This window comes from Ammospiza nelsoni, chromosome 5, assembly GCF_027579445.1.
Source record: "Ammospiza nelsoni isolate bAmmNel1 chromosome 5, bAmmNel1.pri, whole genome shotgun sequence".
In the NCBI taxonomy this organism is placed as follows: domain Eukaryota; kingdom Metazoa; phylum Chordata; class Aves; order Passeriformes; family Passerellidae; genus Ammospiza; species Ammospiza nelsoni.
The window spans coordinates 63,341,364-63,359,817 of NC_080637.1; the positions used below are offsets into that span (position 1 = coordinate 63,341,364).

Consider the following 18,454-nt stretch of genomic DNA (forward strand, 5'->3'; position numbering starts at 1 on the left):
CTTCCTCCACAGCCATTTATAAAAGAAGCTGTGCTTTCTGTGTGCAAATTTCCGACAGTCCTGCTGTTTCAAAATTGAGACATGCATAAAAAAGCAAAGTAGAGATATTGGAGCAATGCCTACAGCAGCAAGGCTTAGAAATCTGTGAGGCACTTTCATTGCTGCTTCAGCTCAAAAGTGAAGCTGAAACTGGTTTTGGTAAAATATTCCTAAACAAACAAAAAATGTGCACAGCTAAAGACCTTGAATGTAAACCATTTTCACCACTCAAGGAAAGTAGACAGAAACCTGCTATCAAAAATGTATTTCTCTGACCTTTACACAGGCACACCTCTCCAGACAGCCTCCTCCTCTGCAGAGAGGTGTCAGCCTGAAAATCTCTGCTCGTTTTCCCAACCTCTGCATCCAAATGGGGAGGGAAAGGGAGCTTCTACTCACAACACACCTTTTGAAGAGGATTTCCTATCTCTTCACACTACTTAAACAAGATGAAGCAAGAAGGAGGGACAAAACCAACAATCTTGCACCACATGCCAAGTTCCACTTTAAGGTCATTTAAATAAAAATACAGAAGGAACATAAGCTTCTGATTACACAAAGAATGGTCTTTTATAGAATATTTTGGAAAGTCAAATCTAAAACACTGTACTTTAAAAAAGCTCAAAATCTAGAAAGAATAAATACTCTAAAATAGCATGAGAGTATATTCCTCATCTCTTGAGCCAAGAGAGGTTACTCAACACCTCATATGGCAAATCAAAAGCCCTTAATTCCTTATCAGAGAAGATCCTCTGATCCTTGTGTTAAATATTTTTGTGCTACATCAAACAGCTCAATGCACTCCCAGGTTTCTTATCTATTCTTCACATTTTAAACCACTCTCAGTGTAATACAACTCTTAAACAATTTCCCTTGAGCTCCAGCTTAAAGATTTCATTATAAGACTTCCTAGGACCTCAGCATTTGGGTCATTGAGATTTTTTATTTTCATTTTCCTTGCTAGCTTTAAAAAATAATTTCCACCTACATATGCTGTAAGTTAGTTCTTGGTCACACTCTAGGAATTGCCTTTGGGATAGAATTTTACAAAAGAAGTTACATTTTATGGTAAGAATGCAAACCAACAAACAAGAGCTAGTTATTTGTATCAAATTGTGATTCATATTTGATTTGCTGTAAGTATAGAGCTACATCAGAAATTAATCTTGGACTGTTTTTTCAGTAAGAGCGACTATTATATACCCTTAATTATGTATGGTAGGTGGTAAGCTCAGTGCCTGAGCAGTTGCTATACTATTATGTGGCATTCTTTGTGCTGTCTCTATCTTCCACATCAGTCTCTTCTTGTGGGAATTAAATGCCAGGCTGTAAATCACTCTTGAAAGACAGCTGAAAAGCAAGCGTGCTTTCAGGTTTAATGTGCTTTCAGAAAGGAGTGACCCAACAAAACCACCTAATTTTGCAGATTTGTTCTTTTTTGGGGTTTTTTAAAAGGTTTTTAGAAGAACCATTTTATGAAATGGTTTGTAACAATGAAGAACAATTGATCTAAACACTACAAAAATACACAATTTTCATCATAGAAAACTAGCATACATCTGTTGAAATCCATGGGTCTATCCTAGCTTGGGTCAACCAAATATCTGACCTCATCTGGGCTTGGAATTTGAGGGAAATGTGTTACATTTAAGGCTGCTACCTTCCTTTTTCTACTGTGATAAAACAAAATGGATACAACCATACAGATTTCTCTAAAAGGAAGGTTAGCTCATTATGATCTCATGATCTGTACTCCTTCAAAATATGAAATACTTTGGTTTTTACAGTGTTTTCCTGTGTGGGATTTTAAATACTAAGCATAAACAATAGGGGAAAGAAGCATCCACCACATTTTGTTTGGACAGCTCTCCAACAAAGGAGATTCTCAGGTGGTTTGTTGTTGACCCTGAGTGAGAACTGCAGCCATTGGTAACTGTCCTTCTCATAACCTGTGAGGAAACCTTTCACTTCAGGTACATCTTCTACATAAGGATCTTGATTCAAATTTAAGCTAAAATAGCAGAACTTTATGTTCAACTTTTGGAACTGCATGCTAAAGTATCTGACAGAGAAAAGAGTACTGGTCAAGGCAGATACTACAGGAGACCTTTTTAGTCTTGTTCTTTCCTTGAAGATGTTGAGAGAACCATATTTCATATTTGGAACTGTGGTATATTAAGAGGCACCTAGTGACTTCATATTCTAGGAGTCTGAACACAACTGCAAAGGAAAGGTCATTTTTCAGTGTTACACACTGCCAAACCTAGCACTAGGCTTTCTATATGCCCTGACTTTTTCATGTAGTTAAGAAAACAAATACAATCCAAAGGTGGGCTGGAATTGTGCTGGGCACATATTGGCTGTAATCAGAAGAATAAAGACTTGAAAGTAAAAATACAGGTCGGCAGAACAGAAGCAAAGAAGAAACTAACAACCAAGTTAAATGCATGCCATTACCTAGGAGCAAGGGAACACGATACTTTGGAGAAGCACCGAGTGGTATTTTTAGCCCCTGCGGGCAGTTAAGAGCCATTAGTGCAATTAGAAAGCCCAGATCAGGTCGTGCTGTCTCAGCTTTGTGTCAGAGGTACCTGTATGCTGATCTAAAGCGGAAGGCATTCAAGTGGAAATGGAGCAGGACGTGACAATCTCTTGCTTAAGAGGTCTTCAGCTCAGCTGGTCTTCCTCTGCCAAAATCATCTTTCCCTCTCCAGGTATCCAGCAGCAAAGCAAGGGCAGCCTCTTGTGCCAAGCACCAAGTCCAGCAGAAGGAGCAAGAGAAACACAGGCACAGCTCGCTGCTGCACGGGGCTCATGGGGCAGAGGAACCTGTCCTGTTTGTGCTGCCACCAGCTGCAGCTACTTTGGCTCTTGGTCTCCATCTCCAACCAAACAAATTAAAGGCCAGTTAAAGCCTCCCAGTCCCCACATCTCTGGGAGCTCATGAAAGGACAGGGAAGCACTCACAGCACACAGGTGAAAAATTCTTCTGAAGGAAATAATTCACAAATTTAAAGGAACAAAACCAAAACGTGCTGGTTTAATGTAAGTTTGATTAATTCTCACTCTGCTCCTGGGGACTCAGCCTCAAACCAAGCTAGACTTTGCTCCACAGCGTTTGACTTTGCATGCTACTTTTTTGCACTCTCTCTGATGAAGAAACAGGTGTGGGCTGCTACACTTTTTGCTGTCTTGCTTGACTGCAAAAATCGTCTAAGAACAGAAGCTCTTTGTGAGACAAGACTTTTAAACATTCTCAATAAAAGCAGCAGAATAACATTCTTCACTGTTCCTTACTTTCAGGAAACAGATAATTAGACAGATGGCAAAAAAATCCTACTTGGTGCATCATTCCTTTCATCTGTTAAAAACAGTAAGAAATCTTCCAGAAACTGGTAAAAACAATGATGAATAATTCCCTGCTTAATCCTGAACTAACCCTGTCCTGCCAACACTGGAATCTGAATGCTCAGAAAAATCTCAGGTTTGGACCTGCCAGTCTCACAGGCTGAGATTAAAGCATGTGATGGTATAAAATTCTGACAAATGCATTCACAAAGCTGAGATTGTTGCAGATTCATAAGGACAACTGTAACATAAATCACTGACCTGTCTCAAGACTCTTACACTTTAAATATGTAGAGATGTACCTAAAGTGACAGGTAAGACTCCAGATAAAGAACTTTCTGGACAATTCTACCATTCAGGCTGCTTCATCCTTTGGTCTCTGTTACTGGACAAAAAGAGTGTGTCAGCTTTTCTCAGTCTGTGGTCCACACATCTGAGATGTTCCATGAGATATCAGATGCTCCTTTCCCCCCATTCACTTTTTCTTCTCAGGAGACAGCTCTTTGATTTATCTACTGCAACACACCCTCAGAGAATGTCTTGTTTAAACTCTGCAGTTTTACACTTGCACTCTGAGTACATGTTAGTTGCATGGCACTACTCAAAGGCAGTTCTGACACTGATGGTACTAAGTAAGAAATATAACCTACTACAGGGTACTGCTCAGCTTCCCAGAATAAAATTTTGTCGAGCAGAAACTACTTTTATGGGCTTTAGCTTTCATATTTTCTACTTATGCTTTTTGTGTATAACATATTTCAAAACAAAGAATTAACAAAATTACCACCAGACAAGACTGTGCCCAGTTAAAGGCTAAAGGTCCTGCTCAGGTGTAGAAGATAAGAAATTATTAGCTGTTCTCTCAGGAGAGAGAAAAGAGAGAAAGCTATCACACCTTTAAAATGTCATCCCGGTTTGCATTTTCTTTCTGTGCCTCATTCGAAGCAGATGCTACATTTTGGCAGGAAATTAAGAGCAAAACCTTCCTGCACAGATTAATGTCATGACTCAATTTGTACAAAATAAGCCTTCTGTGAGTTGAACACCACCCTTTGGAAAAACCTGACTGGGTGCTCCAGGCTGAGAAGAGGGGTGCTGTGGAGGCTCCTGCACACTGCCAGCCGCTCCCTTGCTGGTCCTCACACCTCTGACTCCTCTGTCCAGTGGGATTTGTGTCTTCCAGGGGGAACTACCAATGCCACCAGCAGGCTAAGCTCCACCCAGGCACAGGGGTGCAGCCTCTGTGGATGCCAGTGGGACTGCACCCACATGCACCACAGCAGGACTTTCCACACTGCATCTGAAACCAGTTTGGGCCGCTGCCGGCACAACGTCATCTCCTGCCACCCGTGACACAGGAGGAGACATTTTGCTTTTCAACAAGGCGCCCAAATTAAATTGCATCTGCAGTGTTGGGAGGGTCCCCTGCTCTGCTAACCACTCAGCACCACATGCACCCAAGGAAAAAATGTTTACCTGGTATGGCCACGGTTAACCTTTTTTCCTTGCTGAGACGGTGCCCATGGATGAATTCACTCATGGAAGGGGGGCCCCTCAGAAGATATGATTCTGTGGAGGCGGGATGAGGGGGGGCTCTTATTAATTTCTGGAGGTAGGTCCCTGAAGTCCTGGGATGGCTCTGATCACAAAGGGAAGGTGAGAATAGTCTTGCAGGAGATCCAAGAAAAATACATATGGAAACAAAAGAGTTTTACTTTAATTACCTTTCAAAGCCTCATGAATGACAATATCATCTTAACTTGCTTAACAGGTAAAAATCAACTATCGTTGACACCCCATGTCATTTCCAGAGCAGGATACCATGCCTGCATGGTATCCTCCTTCACCTTAGGGAAGGAGGACATGAGGTTGGGTTGTATCTCAGCACCCTCAAGTCACCTTGTACCAGGTTCCCTGATTGTTCTCTTGGTTTTGCATTGTGATAAGAGCATACAAGAAAAGGAGATGGTTATCTAGGACTTCTCTAACAGAGTCCGCTTCATCTTCAAAACCATGGAGATGCCCACACCTAGAGAGTTTTGGCAGGGGCAGGCACAAGACATGAGCTCACTGCTTGAACAGCAAAATATTTGCATTAGGTTATGAATGGCAGCCATCCCCTTCAAAAGATTTCTTGCACCCACGTAGAAAAATTGATCTGAGTGAACACATCCATATTGTTTTCACACTGATAAAGAACAAGTGAGCACCAGAGCTTAACAAAGAAATGCAGCTTCTTCCATGTGAAGCACTAAAATGCTCATAGAGCACAATCCTTCTTTTATTTCAGACGCTCATTACGGAAAACCACAGAGAAAACTTAAAGAAAACTTGTTAAAGAAAATACATTCACACTTAATATTAAAGACATACAAGATGCACCAAGACACTGACAGAATATAGTTCAAAACACTGCATTCAGAAGGAGGAAATAACAGTGAGTAGGTGGATCAGAACCACATGTTGCCAGGCTTTGAATTTCATACTCATATCCTCCCCGCCTCCTTCTCCCCAATCAAAGGACAGAAAGAAAAAAAATAAAAATAAAGAAAGGAATCATTATGTTTATAATTCAGTGAACGACTTTAATGCAAGTCTGGCTACTGCACTGTACTGTAAAGATCACTGCATGCATACCTTTTCCTCTGAGTGCCACTGCTGACCAGTAAGTTTGGTTGCTGTGGGCCCTGACTATGCAGGAGGAAAGTGTCTATGCTTGGCACGGTGGCGGATGCCTCCTCACTTACTTTAGGGCTGCCGATCTTGCTCTTTCCCAGCTTGCCTTTGCTGCGCCGCGACTGCTCGTGGTCGAACTCTAAATCCTCCAGGCGCTGGGTCAGGGCAAGCTTTTGCTGGATAGCCATGCGCAGCAGAGAGTTCAGGGTCTTCTTCTCATCCTCTGCAGCTGCCAGCTGCCTCTGCATCTCATCCAGCTGTGTGACGTACTCATCACACCTGCAGAAAAACAGGGCAGAGATCTGGGGAAGCAGCCCAAGAACTGACCCTACCAGTGAGCACATTCCCGGGCTTCTGTTACAGAGCCAGACTCAGATCCCAGCTTTTGCTGCCCCTAATCGTGGCAGCTGGCAGCCTGAATTCTTCTGTTCCCCTCTGAGTCAATTTGGACTTGGATCTGAATGTTCCATTCAGCAAGAATGGAACTTCCCATTCAGCAAGACAACCTGTGCCTATATCAACATAGTCTATGACAATGTAATGTGTTTCTGATGCAATTGGAGGGGAGGTATGGGATTATTTCCAGTTCAGACCACAAATAACAATTTTGGGTGTTGCTTCTACCAGTAAGTCACCATGATTAAAAATGCTACCAATTAGAAAATACTATTTTCCACAGGCAGTCATATCCATTTCAAGAGAGTATTACAAAAAAAAGTGCAAGTAGTTTGAACACTTGACACATCACATTTTGTGAAATAGAAACCTTCCATTATTTACCCTTGTTAATCACTTACTACCATGACTACCATTAGTTACCATTGATTAAAGGGATCCTATTAGGAAGCCCCACACCTGGAAGATATTTCACATTTACTGTTGAATTTCTTGGAGGTGTGTTCATCACTACTCCTTTTTAATCCTTTTTTACCCACATGGAAAATTATCTTTTCATTTGCTTTAGATCTCTGAGAACTAAAACCACCTTTCTTACGATTTTGTTCGATTTAAGACCAAGTTCAATTTATCTCTGCTTCTAGCAAAACTTCCCAAAGTTAACAGGAAAAGCAAGGCATTTCAAAATTGTATTAAAACACTTTTTGAAGTGAAATAGCTTCAGTTTGATAGCAATAGACCATCTATTCAGTAAGAACCAAGAGCAATAAAAATAAATGTATCCCAGCACTGAGATGCTTCACAGACAGCAGTACTGCCTGACCATCAGACATTTGTGGAAACACCCAAGGATTTTTCATGTTGAACGATGCAGCTTTCACCAGATCTCATTCCCACAAGATCTGGGTGAATCTAAGCAGTTTTGCTGTGTAATTGCAATTCTGTAATGGATGAGTATGTAATTCTATCAGTATCACTTACAGAAAGCAAGCATAGAAAACTATTTTAGTCTTCCTTATCAAAATGGATGATGCAATAAACGCTTGAATTATTGTAAACTGAGGGATGAACATAATTTCTCTGAAATTTTAATCTTGCCCTTGGGAAACAGAATCAAAGTATACTTGAAAATGTGTAGTTAGTTATTCTTCACACACAAATACTTATATATATATTGCACTTCCCTTTTGAACAATTCAGGCACTGCAAGCAAAATTACTGTGTCAGATACAGCTTCATCTACAGTTTCAGTATTATCTTTCTTCTGCAGGACCTTAATAAGCATGATTGCTGCTACCCAAGCCTTGAGGAAAAGAGGAACTTATGAAATGCCAGCTGGCTTAAAGCCAACATGCACACCTATTTCTGCTCCAAGCTGTGAGATGCATGTTGATGCTTAAGTCAGTTTCCTTGACAGACATGAAATCAGCATTTTGAATATTTTAGTAATTCCTATTTAAAGTTAATTTACTTTAATGTCTACGTTATCAGAGTTTTAAAGCCTCATTCTTGTAACCAGATGGGTCTTGTGTCCTTGTCTTTTATTCTCTCCTGCTTTCCTCTTTGTCCAAGAGACCTCATTTGTTTCCAAACATGTTTCCTGTTGAAAATTTTTAGCTGCAACACCTGCAGCAACTCCTGTGGCACACTGCCACTAGAGGAATGGATTGCCTTCCATTAATATGCCAATACATCAATTTTGATTTTGGAAAAAGTTTGATTTTTCTCAGGTATTAGAAGATGTTTTTGGTATTTGCACATCTGATTTGTAAAACAGCCCAAGTGAACAGTTAAGAAACATGTGCATTGAAGGTAGATATTACTAATGCAGTCTTAGATGAATTTGCTATAAACTATATCAAGTTCTCTTGAGAAATCTGCATATACTAGATGCTATTAGCTGTTGTTCAAACAAAACCAATCTCATTAATACATTTTCCAGAGCAAGCCCACTTTTTTTTTTTTTTTTTTAGAAAGTTTAAAAGAAAGGTTAAACCTAAATCATGCAAGTAGAAGCCTCTATTAACTTCTGCTGAATTAACAGCCTCAGATCTCCTGCAATTTGGCAGCAGAGAAGGTTACTCTGTGTAGTGGGAGGTAACAACTGCCTCCAGCCACAGCTTTTCCTTTCACTGAGATATTCCCAGCTATGTGCAAGTGTGGGATAAAAGGAGAAGTGTTTCCAATTAAAAAATAAAAAAGCATTGCACACATCTATATTGCCTTTCACCCACACATTTGATAAACATTCATCAAGTCTCACAGAAGCAAGAGAAAGGTTAATGATCTCCTAAGAGAAAAGGGTAAAGAGCTCCTAGGAAAGAGGACTTCTGGCACGGCAGAGACCATTGCAGGGCTGCAGGATACTCCAGGGCTCTGAATGAGTGTTTCAGGAGGGTTCTAATAGTGATAGCAAAAGTCAGGTTATGTCCTCCTGAATCAGAACTCTCCTCAGTTTCCCTCTTGCCCCAAGACAGGTTGTAAGCTGCAAGCCACTATTAAATAAGCAGCACTGTTTTCTTGCTGTCTGCTGGTGAGCTTAGAGCAAAAGTCAAGGTTTCACCTATTTTTCATTCCTCTCATCTCAGAATGCAAGCAGACACATATGCCCACTTATTTTTTATGAACTGATCCAAGAAGCTTATATAGGATTTTAAGGGATTTCTGGTTCCATCTATCCCTCTCGTCTAGGAACATAAACCAAATACCAAATCAGGCTTATGTGTAATTTAGGTAACATAAATCATAGCAGAGCTTGAGCTAAAACCCAGTGACACTGACAGTGACAGGTCCCTGCTCTAACTAGATAATCATAATTCTTCTCCTGTTCAAAAATGTTTTCTCAGCTCCGGGATCTGTTCAATCTTCCTACTCAGTCTGTTCAGCACACATTTTTCTTTTAAAATCATCATAAGAAAATATTTTGATGGATAAAGAATAAAATCCATGCATGCAGTGTCAGGACTATGGCAATATTTCCTGCTCTCTCCAATTACACATCTCAGTTTAGGCTGGCGAAGCAAGCAGTGTAGGGAGTCAGTGTATTTTGCTTCCTGAATAGGTTAAGGATCCTGTTCAAAAGTAGTTCCTTCTCTCCTTCAGCTCAGGATTTCCTCTCTCAGGACAACACCTACTCTAGATTGGAAAACTAATATTTTAAATAATTATTTATTGTTCCTCTGAATGAGTGCTGCTGGCTGCTTCACAAACACAGACCACCCTTACCCTGGGTCAGAACTCAGGGTGAGAGTGAGGGGAAACAACAGGAGGGGCAGGAAAGGCTTCTTTGGGAATTCCTCATTTTCTCTGGGAATACCAGAAGCAGCCCATGACAAAATAAGCAGGTCAAAGGCTGCACATGGCACTGGCATCTAACAGAAACTTCAGCTCTGTTTTGCCAACCTCTTGAATCCCACAAAAGTGGTTTTATATGCTGTAGCTTTCTTTTTTTAAGAGAGGCGTTCCAGGAAATATTCTTGACAGGTCTGAAGCACATAAATCCCAGAAAAGGGATACACAGCTAATGAAAAGGGAAGGAGGAAGCTGTAGAGATCAGAATCTCAGAGATTTTTGGGTCAAATAAGCTGCTCCAGAAGGAAAAAGGGCAAAAGTAGAGTGACAAGCAGGACAGAAAGACTTTTGAGACAAAGAACTGTAAAAAGAGCTTAAGGAGTGAAGGATGAACAAGTGTGAGGAAAAACACAGAAAAGAAGGCTCCTGCTTTCTGCACAGGGGAGCTTTGGAGGAAAGTGTCAACTTTGCTGTTCAGACCAGAAACAGAAGTGCTGTGCTCTCCTTAGGACATGTGCTATGACCTTTATCTGGTGTATTTGAGGAAGGAAACACACAGTTCCATACAGCACCAGATGAACATCCACCTGGGGGCCAAAGTGATGCTTTATGGAAAGAGAAAGGATATTGTTCTATCAAACAGTCTAAGCAACCATTTTCAGATCTATAATACAATTCTGCTATCAGAAGGATGATCTCCCTATGGTACAAATTCAGGAGTAAGTACCATGTGATGCACTATAACCATGGAAACCACTGTTTTATTCAACTAAAGACTAAACAATTGCTTTTTTATGCTGAGGGTTGCTACTGCATCTAATGTTACTGCACAAAAATCTTAGACCCTTGTATTTTCAAACAGATTTCTCCTCTTCAAAAGACTTGTAGAATATATCAACTCTCTGTCATTTAAACAAATGCTCTTCCAAATGGACTATTTGGAATGAGTCAATGATTTGACCATTTAGAAAGATTGATTTAATTATAAAGGCCATTAAACTCCATGCTAAGGAAGAAAAATGAATATTTTACAACAGAAAAATCTATAGGAGTATAATGATGTGGAAGACCTTGTAGTGAATCATTTTTTATAACTGTGCTCAGAGAATACTGGGCAAAAACTTAGGATGTCAAGGGCAGGGATATGTCTCATATATTGAGTGTTTAATCACTACTACATGGAGTTTACCAACAGCAGTAAATTCTTGGGGTGGGATTTATCACTGCTAACACTAGAAATTGTTTTAAACTAAAAATGTGTAACTCAGCAGGTCACACAGACTCCTTTTATAGCTCATAGAAGAGGAACAGAAGTTTCTTTACATCCTACACACAAGGCATCTAGATAAGACACCTGGATGAGTGGCATCACTGAAGCCTAATTCTCATGGAGGGGATGCTGCTGCCTCCCATCAGCTCCAGGATATGCCTTGAACCCAACTGAGATCTGCACTCAGGATGCCCTAATTGAGTAAGGAGCATTCAGTACACCAACAATCTAACATTCCCTCTAAAGCTTTGAAAACTACTTTTACCTTATATGTTGATGATTTATGGCCCATTCAAGACCCTTGTTTTGCTTTATGCTCACGATGCCACTCCTCTGCTCCAGAGTTACCTGCCTTCCATAAGCTCTTCCAGAGTTAGAACATTCCTGCATCTCCTAGAGCAAGGAGCTTGCACAGAAAGGTAAACACATGCATTTCCAACACACATACACAACTCTCCTTTGTGGAAGAAAGCCTTTAGATGCCAATGAAATCAATGAGGCTACCTTGGTTCACACCACCTGCTGAGCTGGGTCTTCGTTTCCATTATGTCGCTACACGCGCTCCTCTGGCGAAGGACCTATGATGAATTTGTACACAGCACCAATGTCACGACATATAAATGCCTCTTTTCTCCTTCCTTCCCACTTCTCCCAGCTGCTGCTGCCACTGTCACTAAGCAAAAAAGCACCTTAGAAGGCTGAAGTGGTGAGATGTCACTGCCAGCAGCACTGAAGAGATGTTGGCTGAAGGCACAAAGATGTCTTATCATTTATGGACTAAAGCACAAATAAGAAATCTGAACTGTGTTTGACCAGAAGAGGGGGGGAAAAAGTCTTTTTGGATTTCCAAAATAAGAATTTATTGATGAAAAAGCTGGAGCTTAAAAAACAAAAAAAGATTTTTAGGTAACCTTTTAAAAAGCAGCTAAGATGAAAAGACACAGGCTTAAGCTGTGCCAGGGGAGGTCTAGGTGGTCATTAGGAAGAATTTCTTCACAAAAAGGGCTATCAGACATTGAAGTGAACTGCCCAGGGAGGTGGTGCAGTCACATCCCTGGGGGTGTTTAAGGAAAGCCTGGACTTGACTCAGTGCCCTGGTCTGGATCACAGGTGGTGTTGGGTCATAGGCTGGACTCAATCTCAGAAGTATTTTCCAACCTAGTTGATTCTGTGATTCTGTGTAAAACTAAAAGGTCTTCTGAAGAAGATGTGAGAGAAGGAAAGATGAAAGTTGATTAATTAGTGTCCTGCCAGCAGGAACTATGTTACAGAAGGTAAGTGAAGCTTTTATCCTGTGAAGGAGAAGATAATAAATTGAGTATCACAGTGGAAGAAAATAAGAATTTATGCTGGAGTGGGAAATTACAGTAGCCTTACAATTATTTGCACTGGATTATAGCATAGGTTGGTTGATTAAATAGATTTTACAACTGGTAAGTAATAAATCTCACTGTAATGAAAATGTGGGGTTCTGAAGATCATCATTAACCATAAGATAGCTTTACACGACAGAATCACTGCATACTTCTGAATGGGAAAATCAGCCACATAAATCCTCTATTTGATTTCCACTTTAAAAACCCTATAAATGCAAATATTCTGTAGCTATATACTGCCATTTATAACACTTTACTCAAGGTTGTATTGACCTTGCTATTCTTCAGCTTTATTCTCCAAGACACACGTCTCAGCAGCACTTGAAAGCCTGCAAGTTCTGCACAGTGTGCATTCTAGGACTCATTCACCTTCATCCAAGAAACCCCTGACCACGCAGAAAATAATTTCTCTATCCTCCTAAGCACCCAACATGCACAGCAAAGTGTGTTCTCACATAGCACACACATGCTTGCAGTGCTGAGCCAGGTGGTGACACCTTTCCCTTACCTGGTTGCAAACATTGCTCTCAAGGATGAGAAGGTTGCTGCATCTTCCTTCAGAGCCTTTAGTTCGTTCCGTAGCTTGGTCATGGTCTCAGTCACCATTGCTTTTTCATTTTCATATTTGTTCTTCAAATTGGCCAGTGCCACTTCAGCTGTCTGAAAACAAAAACAAGGATATGTGCTTATGAGACAAAGATCTGAGAACAGCTAAAATCCCATGCCTGATTTTGGGTTTGATGTCCTTCATTCACAAGTAAAATAAATTAAACCTGATCTTCACTGGACTGCACAGTTTAACTTCTTCTTTTAAATTGTACTCCATGAAAGCAGGAAAAGGAGAAAGCAGCTGAAAGGACAAAGCCCATTTCAATGGCAACTGGCAACAACTCAGCACCTCAAGTATCTCTGCAAAAAGATACAGCTCTATGTGGAGGGCTCAGGCAAGGGAGTAAAGTTACTACAGGAGCTGCTGCCACCTTGTTTGAGCTGCAATAAACACCCAAGTGTGTCCCCTGGCACTTTGCAAACAGGACACAGAGCACATGAGGCTCAGCCTCTGCAGCCAAGTTGTGAATCACCGTGTTTGGCCTCAAGCCTCCTGCTGGCTGAGGCTTTCCTTGGGCACAGGGATGGCCAGGATCTGGCAGCTTGATTTATGCCTGAAAACTGGCAATGTTCACTGCTGTGCAAACCAGCATTATTTCAGCAGTTTTAACCACTAAAAAAAAAAGTGTAAATTACAGTTTTCATTTAAAAGGAAAGCAAAGCTTTGTATTTGTCCCATTCCTAAATTTTTGCTGCTCCCTTCTTTCTGTTTTCAATTTCATCCATTAAATTCCTTTAATTTACTACTGTACTGTTTTTAATAGTTACATTTGTCTTATATCTGCAAGACTTGAACATCCTGCATTACTTATGAATTTAGTAAAATTTTGAAGTTATTCAAAATACATAGTTTTATAGAGACTTTATACCTGCTGCTGCTTGAGACATTTAAAAATATTGCCTTTGAATGAAATGAAGAAAAATTTGCTTCCTTTTACATTTATTCAGAGGGTGTTATGGCTGTTTTTTGCACTTCATTTAGTGCATAATAAGTTGTAGCAATTCATACAGGAAATCAATTTCCTCTGTTGATCTTATGGGCTGTTTGGCCACCACCAGGGGAGAGAAGGTTAGAAGAACATTAGGTTGAAGCAACTAGCAAGAGAACAGGACAAAAGATGGTAATGACCAAACAGATGGAAACCTATTTCAAACCCAGTTTTCCAAAACTCAATACATTTCCCACTAACAATGTCTCTTTACAAAAGGGCACATTAGAATCTCCTATAAATTACAACTTTATTCATTTGTGTCTTGTTAAATAACAATGTTAAAATAATTAATTTTTAAAATTGCATTACTCACCAACAATATTTTCTTCCTTTCACACCAATTTACAATAAGAGAGCAGATTTTTAAAGGGCAGTAGTAACTACCTATCATTTTAAATAGATGTGTTTTTCCAATCCAGATTTGAAATCATCAGCAATACATGTTAAAATTATCAATCACTTAGGGATCTATTTAAACCAATTCTGCTTTTTTCAGCCTTGCTGATATATGCTTTGGTGCAGGGTAGGATGGTGGACACCAGCTTATGTCTTGGCAGGATAAAGTAGAAATAATCAGCTTTTTATCTGTTTTCAGCTGTGACCAAAATGTGCACTCATAAATTACATTAATTTACACATCACTGAAGCTGTGCACAATGATCAGACAGACCACGATCCCCATGATTTAGTTTGGATGTCAGGGTAAGTTAATGGATGTGCAACACTAGAGGATGAAAATATAGTTTACTTGGTGAATAAAAGTAACAGAGGAAGGAAGGACTGAGTCAAAGCTTCAAACATTTTTTTCTTCCTAATAAAGTTTCCTATAAAACAACATAGAAAAAACAAAGCATAAGTTTCAAATCCTATGGGAAATACTTCATGTCTCTCCATGCACCAGCCAAACTGCTGAGGATCTCCCTCCTGAAAATCTCCTAAGTGAAGAACAAATGGGCACAAGGGCTCTGCTAGAGAAGCAAATTAAATAAACAAAACCCCCCCCCCCCCAAAAAAAAACTATAAGAAAAAAGTGGATTTAGTTGCAAAAGAAAGAAGGGGAGCACAAGCTGAGGAAGCTTCTCTTGGAAATTTGGGGAGCCTGAAGAGACAGGAAAATTGCCTGAATTCTGAGAACACTCTGAAGGCTGAATGTGTAATGGAGAGGGAGACAGGGGCAGAAGAGGAACTCAGCCTCCATCTATCAGAGTGCCTGGTCACCTCAGCTGGACTGTCACACTGTGCCAAACTAACAGGGACAAAATGAACTGAAGACACAGCTTCAAGTTACTCCTCCTCCAGTGCCAGCTCTTGTTGAAATTATTTCTATTTGTTCTCCATCTCAGTCAATCCCCAAAATTGTACCCATATGCCTGGTTATGCCCAGTGCCAGTTCCATAGCATAATCTAGATTTTGGTAATCTAGAATAGTGTATACAGAGCATTCTCTGAAAGGAAGGATGGGACAAATAAAAGCCTTCATTTCCAAGTAGTGGGTGCCACAAGGAAGCAGGTGCCAGGATCTGGCATTTTTTTAAAGCTGCAGTTAAAGGAAAAAAATTGAATCAGAAAATCAGAGAATTTTTTCCACATAAGAATGCAATCTCACAGCACGCAAGTAGATGGGAGCACAAGAAAAAAGATGAAAACACCGAAAAAAGCATGACTATTCTTCAGTGTAGTAAATAATCCAATAAGACACCAGAGGTGCTCATGACACTGTCTTGTCAGACCAGTCATGCTGAGGAACTGGGCAAGCGAAGCACCCAGGCTCCCAGCCAGGCACCTGCAGACATGGGATTGAGACTGATGGCTCACTGTGCATTTACTGTGGAGCAGAAGTCACCTGGAATTGATGGCTCACTGTGCATTTACTGTGGAGAAGAAGTCACCTGGAATTGACAGCAATGCCAGGAGGGAGCAGAGAGCTCCAAGGCCTGGACTCCAGCAGGGTGTGAAATATCAGTGAGGAAAAGAGAGCTGGGGACACGAGTAGCTCAGGTCCCCAGCCCCAAAGCTCAGCCCTGGAGGTGAATTGGCTGAGGTCAGCACACACCTGAGCCCAGGACCTCAAGCACTGGCACAACTAACAGGGTCCTTTTCCACCTTCCTCTGTATCCTTACAGAAGAGAGGTTTGCCTAAACTCAGCCCTAAAGGTTGCCATCTTCATCCTGAAATCTGTGAACAAACCTCATTTTCTAAGACAGCTTTGTATCTCATTTACTTTTTATCAGCAGTGTGAGAAGCAGCCCATTTAAAATAATTGTTAATAAATACTAAATAATCCTACACTGGTAGGATTTTTATGTCACACAAAAAGCAGAAAACTAGCCTGTATTTTTAGCACAGAAGTTGTACGTGGTACCTTGACTTTTCATCAAGCCTCTCTTTCACAGCAGAAATTCTCCTGTGTTCTGTCCATATAGTATCAGCATTAGTTTATAGACAAAATTTTGTATGTCTGGGTTATCAAAGTATTTTTTCTGAAAGACTTTCATGGGTATTTCAGTCATGGAAGCTGCAGACACTACAGTTAATAGCTAATGCAGACATGAAGGTCTTGCTGACTCAATTCTGCCTCATTGAGCTATTTACCTATGAAAACAACTGATCAGCTTTCCATCAGGACTTCAGGGTAATAAATTTCCCTCATAGGCAGCTTTGCTTTCTGATTAGAAATCAAAATCAAACCCATTATTGAACCAGTCCCAAAAATTACTGCATCATTAATTTGATTTTACTTTCCCATTTATGCTACTTGTTAATGTTTATTCCACCAATCAGGTGCAGACACAGTAATTTGGGCTATGAACAAATGGATACATAAATCAAGGCAAGGTAAGCAAGCAAGCCAGCAAGATCTATGTGCCTTGCTTTCTTGAGCTATTGATTTAATAATCCATTTTCATGGACTTAAGTTTGCATTTTCTTACACCAAATCTTGCTCTCTTTTTCCTGCAAGAGCTTTGTGAAAATAAAATAATGCTTATAAATAATATTTATTAATAAAATAAAAATGCTTATATGCAAATACTACTGACCAACACTGCATACCAACTGTGCTTCCCTAGTTAAGGATGATTTTTCACTTAAGTACAGTCCAAAAGACCAGACCTAAGGAAGGGAAAAGAATCCCCAGTCTTTTGTTGCTTAGAAACTTACTCTTTTGAAGGGGAGGACCTCAAAAAAATAAATCTTAACTCCTGTTTTTTTGAACATGAATCAAAACATGAATTTGGGTTCTGGGATGCACCCACCACTTGAGGCTGGCACATAATGAACAACTCTTCCCCTCTCCAACATTAAATTTCTCCTTATCTTTACATTATTGTCTTTTAGCTCGAAAGTTTGAGGAAGCTGATATCAGGCTTGCATGGACAAGTATTGCAAATTTCTGTACCAAGTTTTACAGTTACCAATATCTATGCTGCTATCTAATAAATAAAAGATTAGTTAATAGCAGCTCCTTAGTCAGCAAATCTATCTTTTCCATTTCAGTGAGCATGCCTTAGGATAATGCATTATTTCTGACACCAATAAAAGAGAGAGACTGAGATAGATCTTCTGGTAGCAGCAAAAAATAAATGATAGCTCTATGCTAATGGGAAAAATCTTTAATTTGGAATCACAGAATGTATACCCACATACATCAATTCCATCTAAATTGCATTTTAATTACATGTAAAATCTACATATAATTGCTTAGAGCTATTATTGCTTAGCTAGAGATGGTATTTAATTACTTGACTTAATATTTAACATGTGTTGTATCAGGGAGAGGGGGAAATGCTATAAAAGACTCAATGTATGTTGAAATATTGCTGCAATTTAAAAATCCCCAGTATCCTTTGCAGTTACAGATACAATTTCAAGTTTAATTGATTGGTGTAACTTCAGAATAGTTGACAATTGGGAATTTTAACACTGAAATCCCATCACCGTTAGCAGCTAACAGAGTGCCAAGCTGTTAACCAGGATTCAAGCCCCCATGTGGTGATCCCTGCACTGTTTTGAGATGGGGAAAGTGCCAGGCAACTTAGAATGAAACCACTGCCACTGCAGCCTTCTGCACTCAGATTTAATTCTGGGCAAAAGGAAATGCATCAAAATAAATAAAACTATTTGTGTGTTTAAATTTAGATTTTTTACAGTGTTTTCAAACCGGGAATCTAATGGATGCCAAGGGCTTGGGAGGTATACTATGCAAAGAAAAATTGACAGCACTCTTGAAAAACATAGCAATGAGATGGATTTCTTATCAAGATGGATTTAATATCAAGTACTACAATTTTTGGCTTCTTTTCATTGGTGAAACATCAAAAATAAAGTGGCTGGATGAATTCCTCTTAAAATTTGAAAAAAAACCACTCAAAATAATTCCCTGAAGATTTTTATTTTCCTAAATAGAAGAGTATACCACTGACAGCCTCTTCATGAGTTTTCTATTTTGTTTTCCAAA

At 39.9% G+C, this 18,454-nt stretch overlaps 1 protein-coding gene across 8 annotated transcripts in view; it reads right to left on the minus strand.

Annotated features, from left to right (window-relative positions):
- BICD1 (BICD cargo adaptor 1) overlaps positions 1-18,454 on the minus strand; it is a 172,415-nt gene that overhangs the window by 20,657 nt on the left and 133,304 nt on the right. For 3 of the 8 annotated variants that reach the window (XM_059471543.1, XM_059471544.1, XM_059471545.1), the window contains exons 6-7: positions 12,905-13,056; positions 6,135-6,342 (exon numbers count right to left, since the gene is read on the minus strand). In XM_059471543.1, the coding sequence (XP_059327526.1) occupies positions 6,135-6,342; positions 12,905-13,056 (360 nt within the window). Of the gene's footprint in view, positions 1-4,863; positions 5,055-6,024; positions 6,343-11,524; positions 11,599-12,188; positions 12,313-12,904; positions 13,057-18,454 lie in introns of those variants that run through there. The other 5 variants (XM_059471542.1, XM_059471549.1, XR_009418446.1 and 2 more) reach the window with 4 other exon arrangements.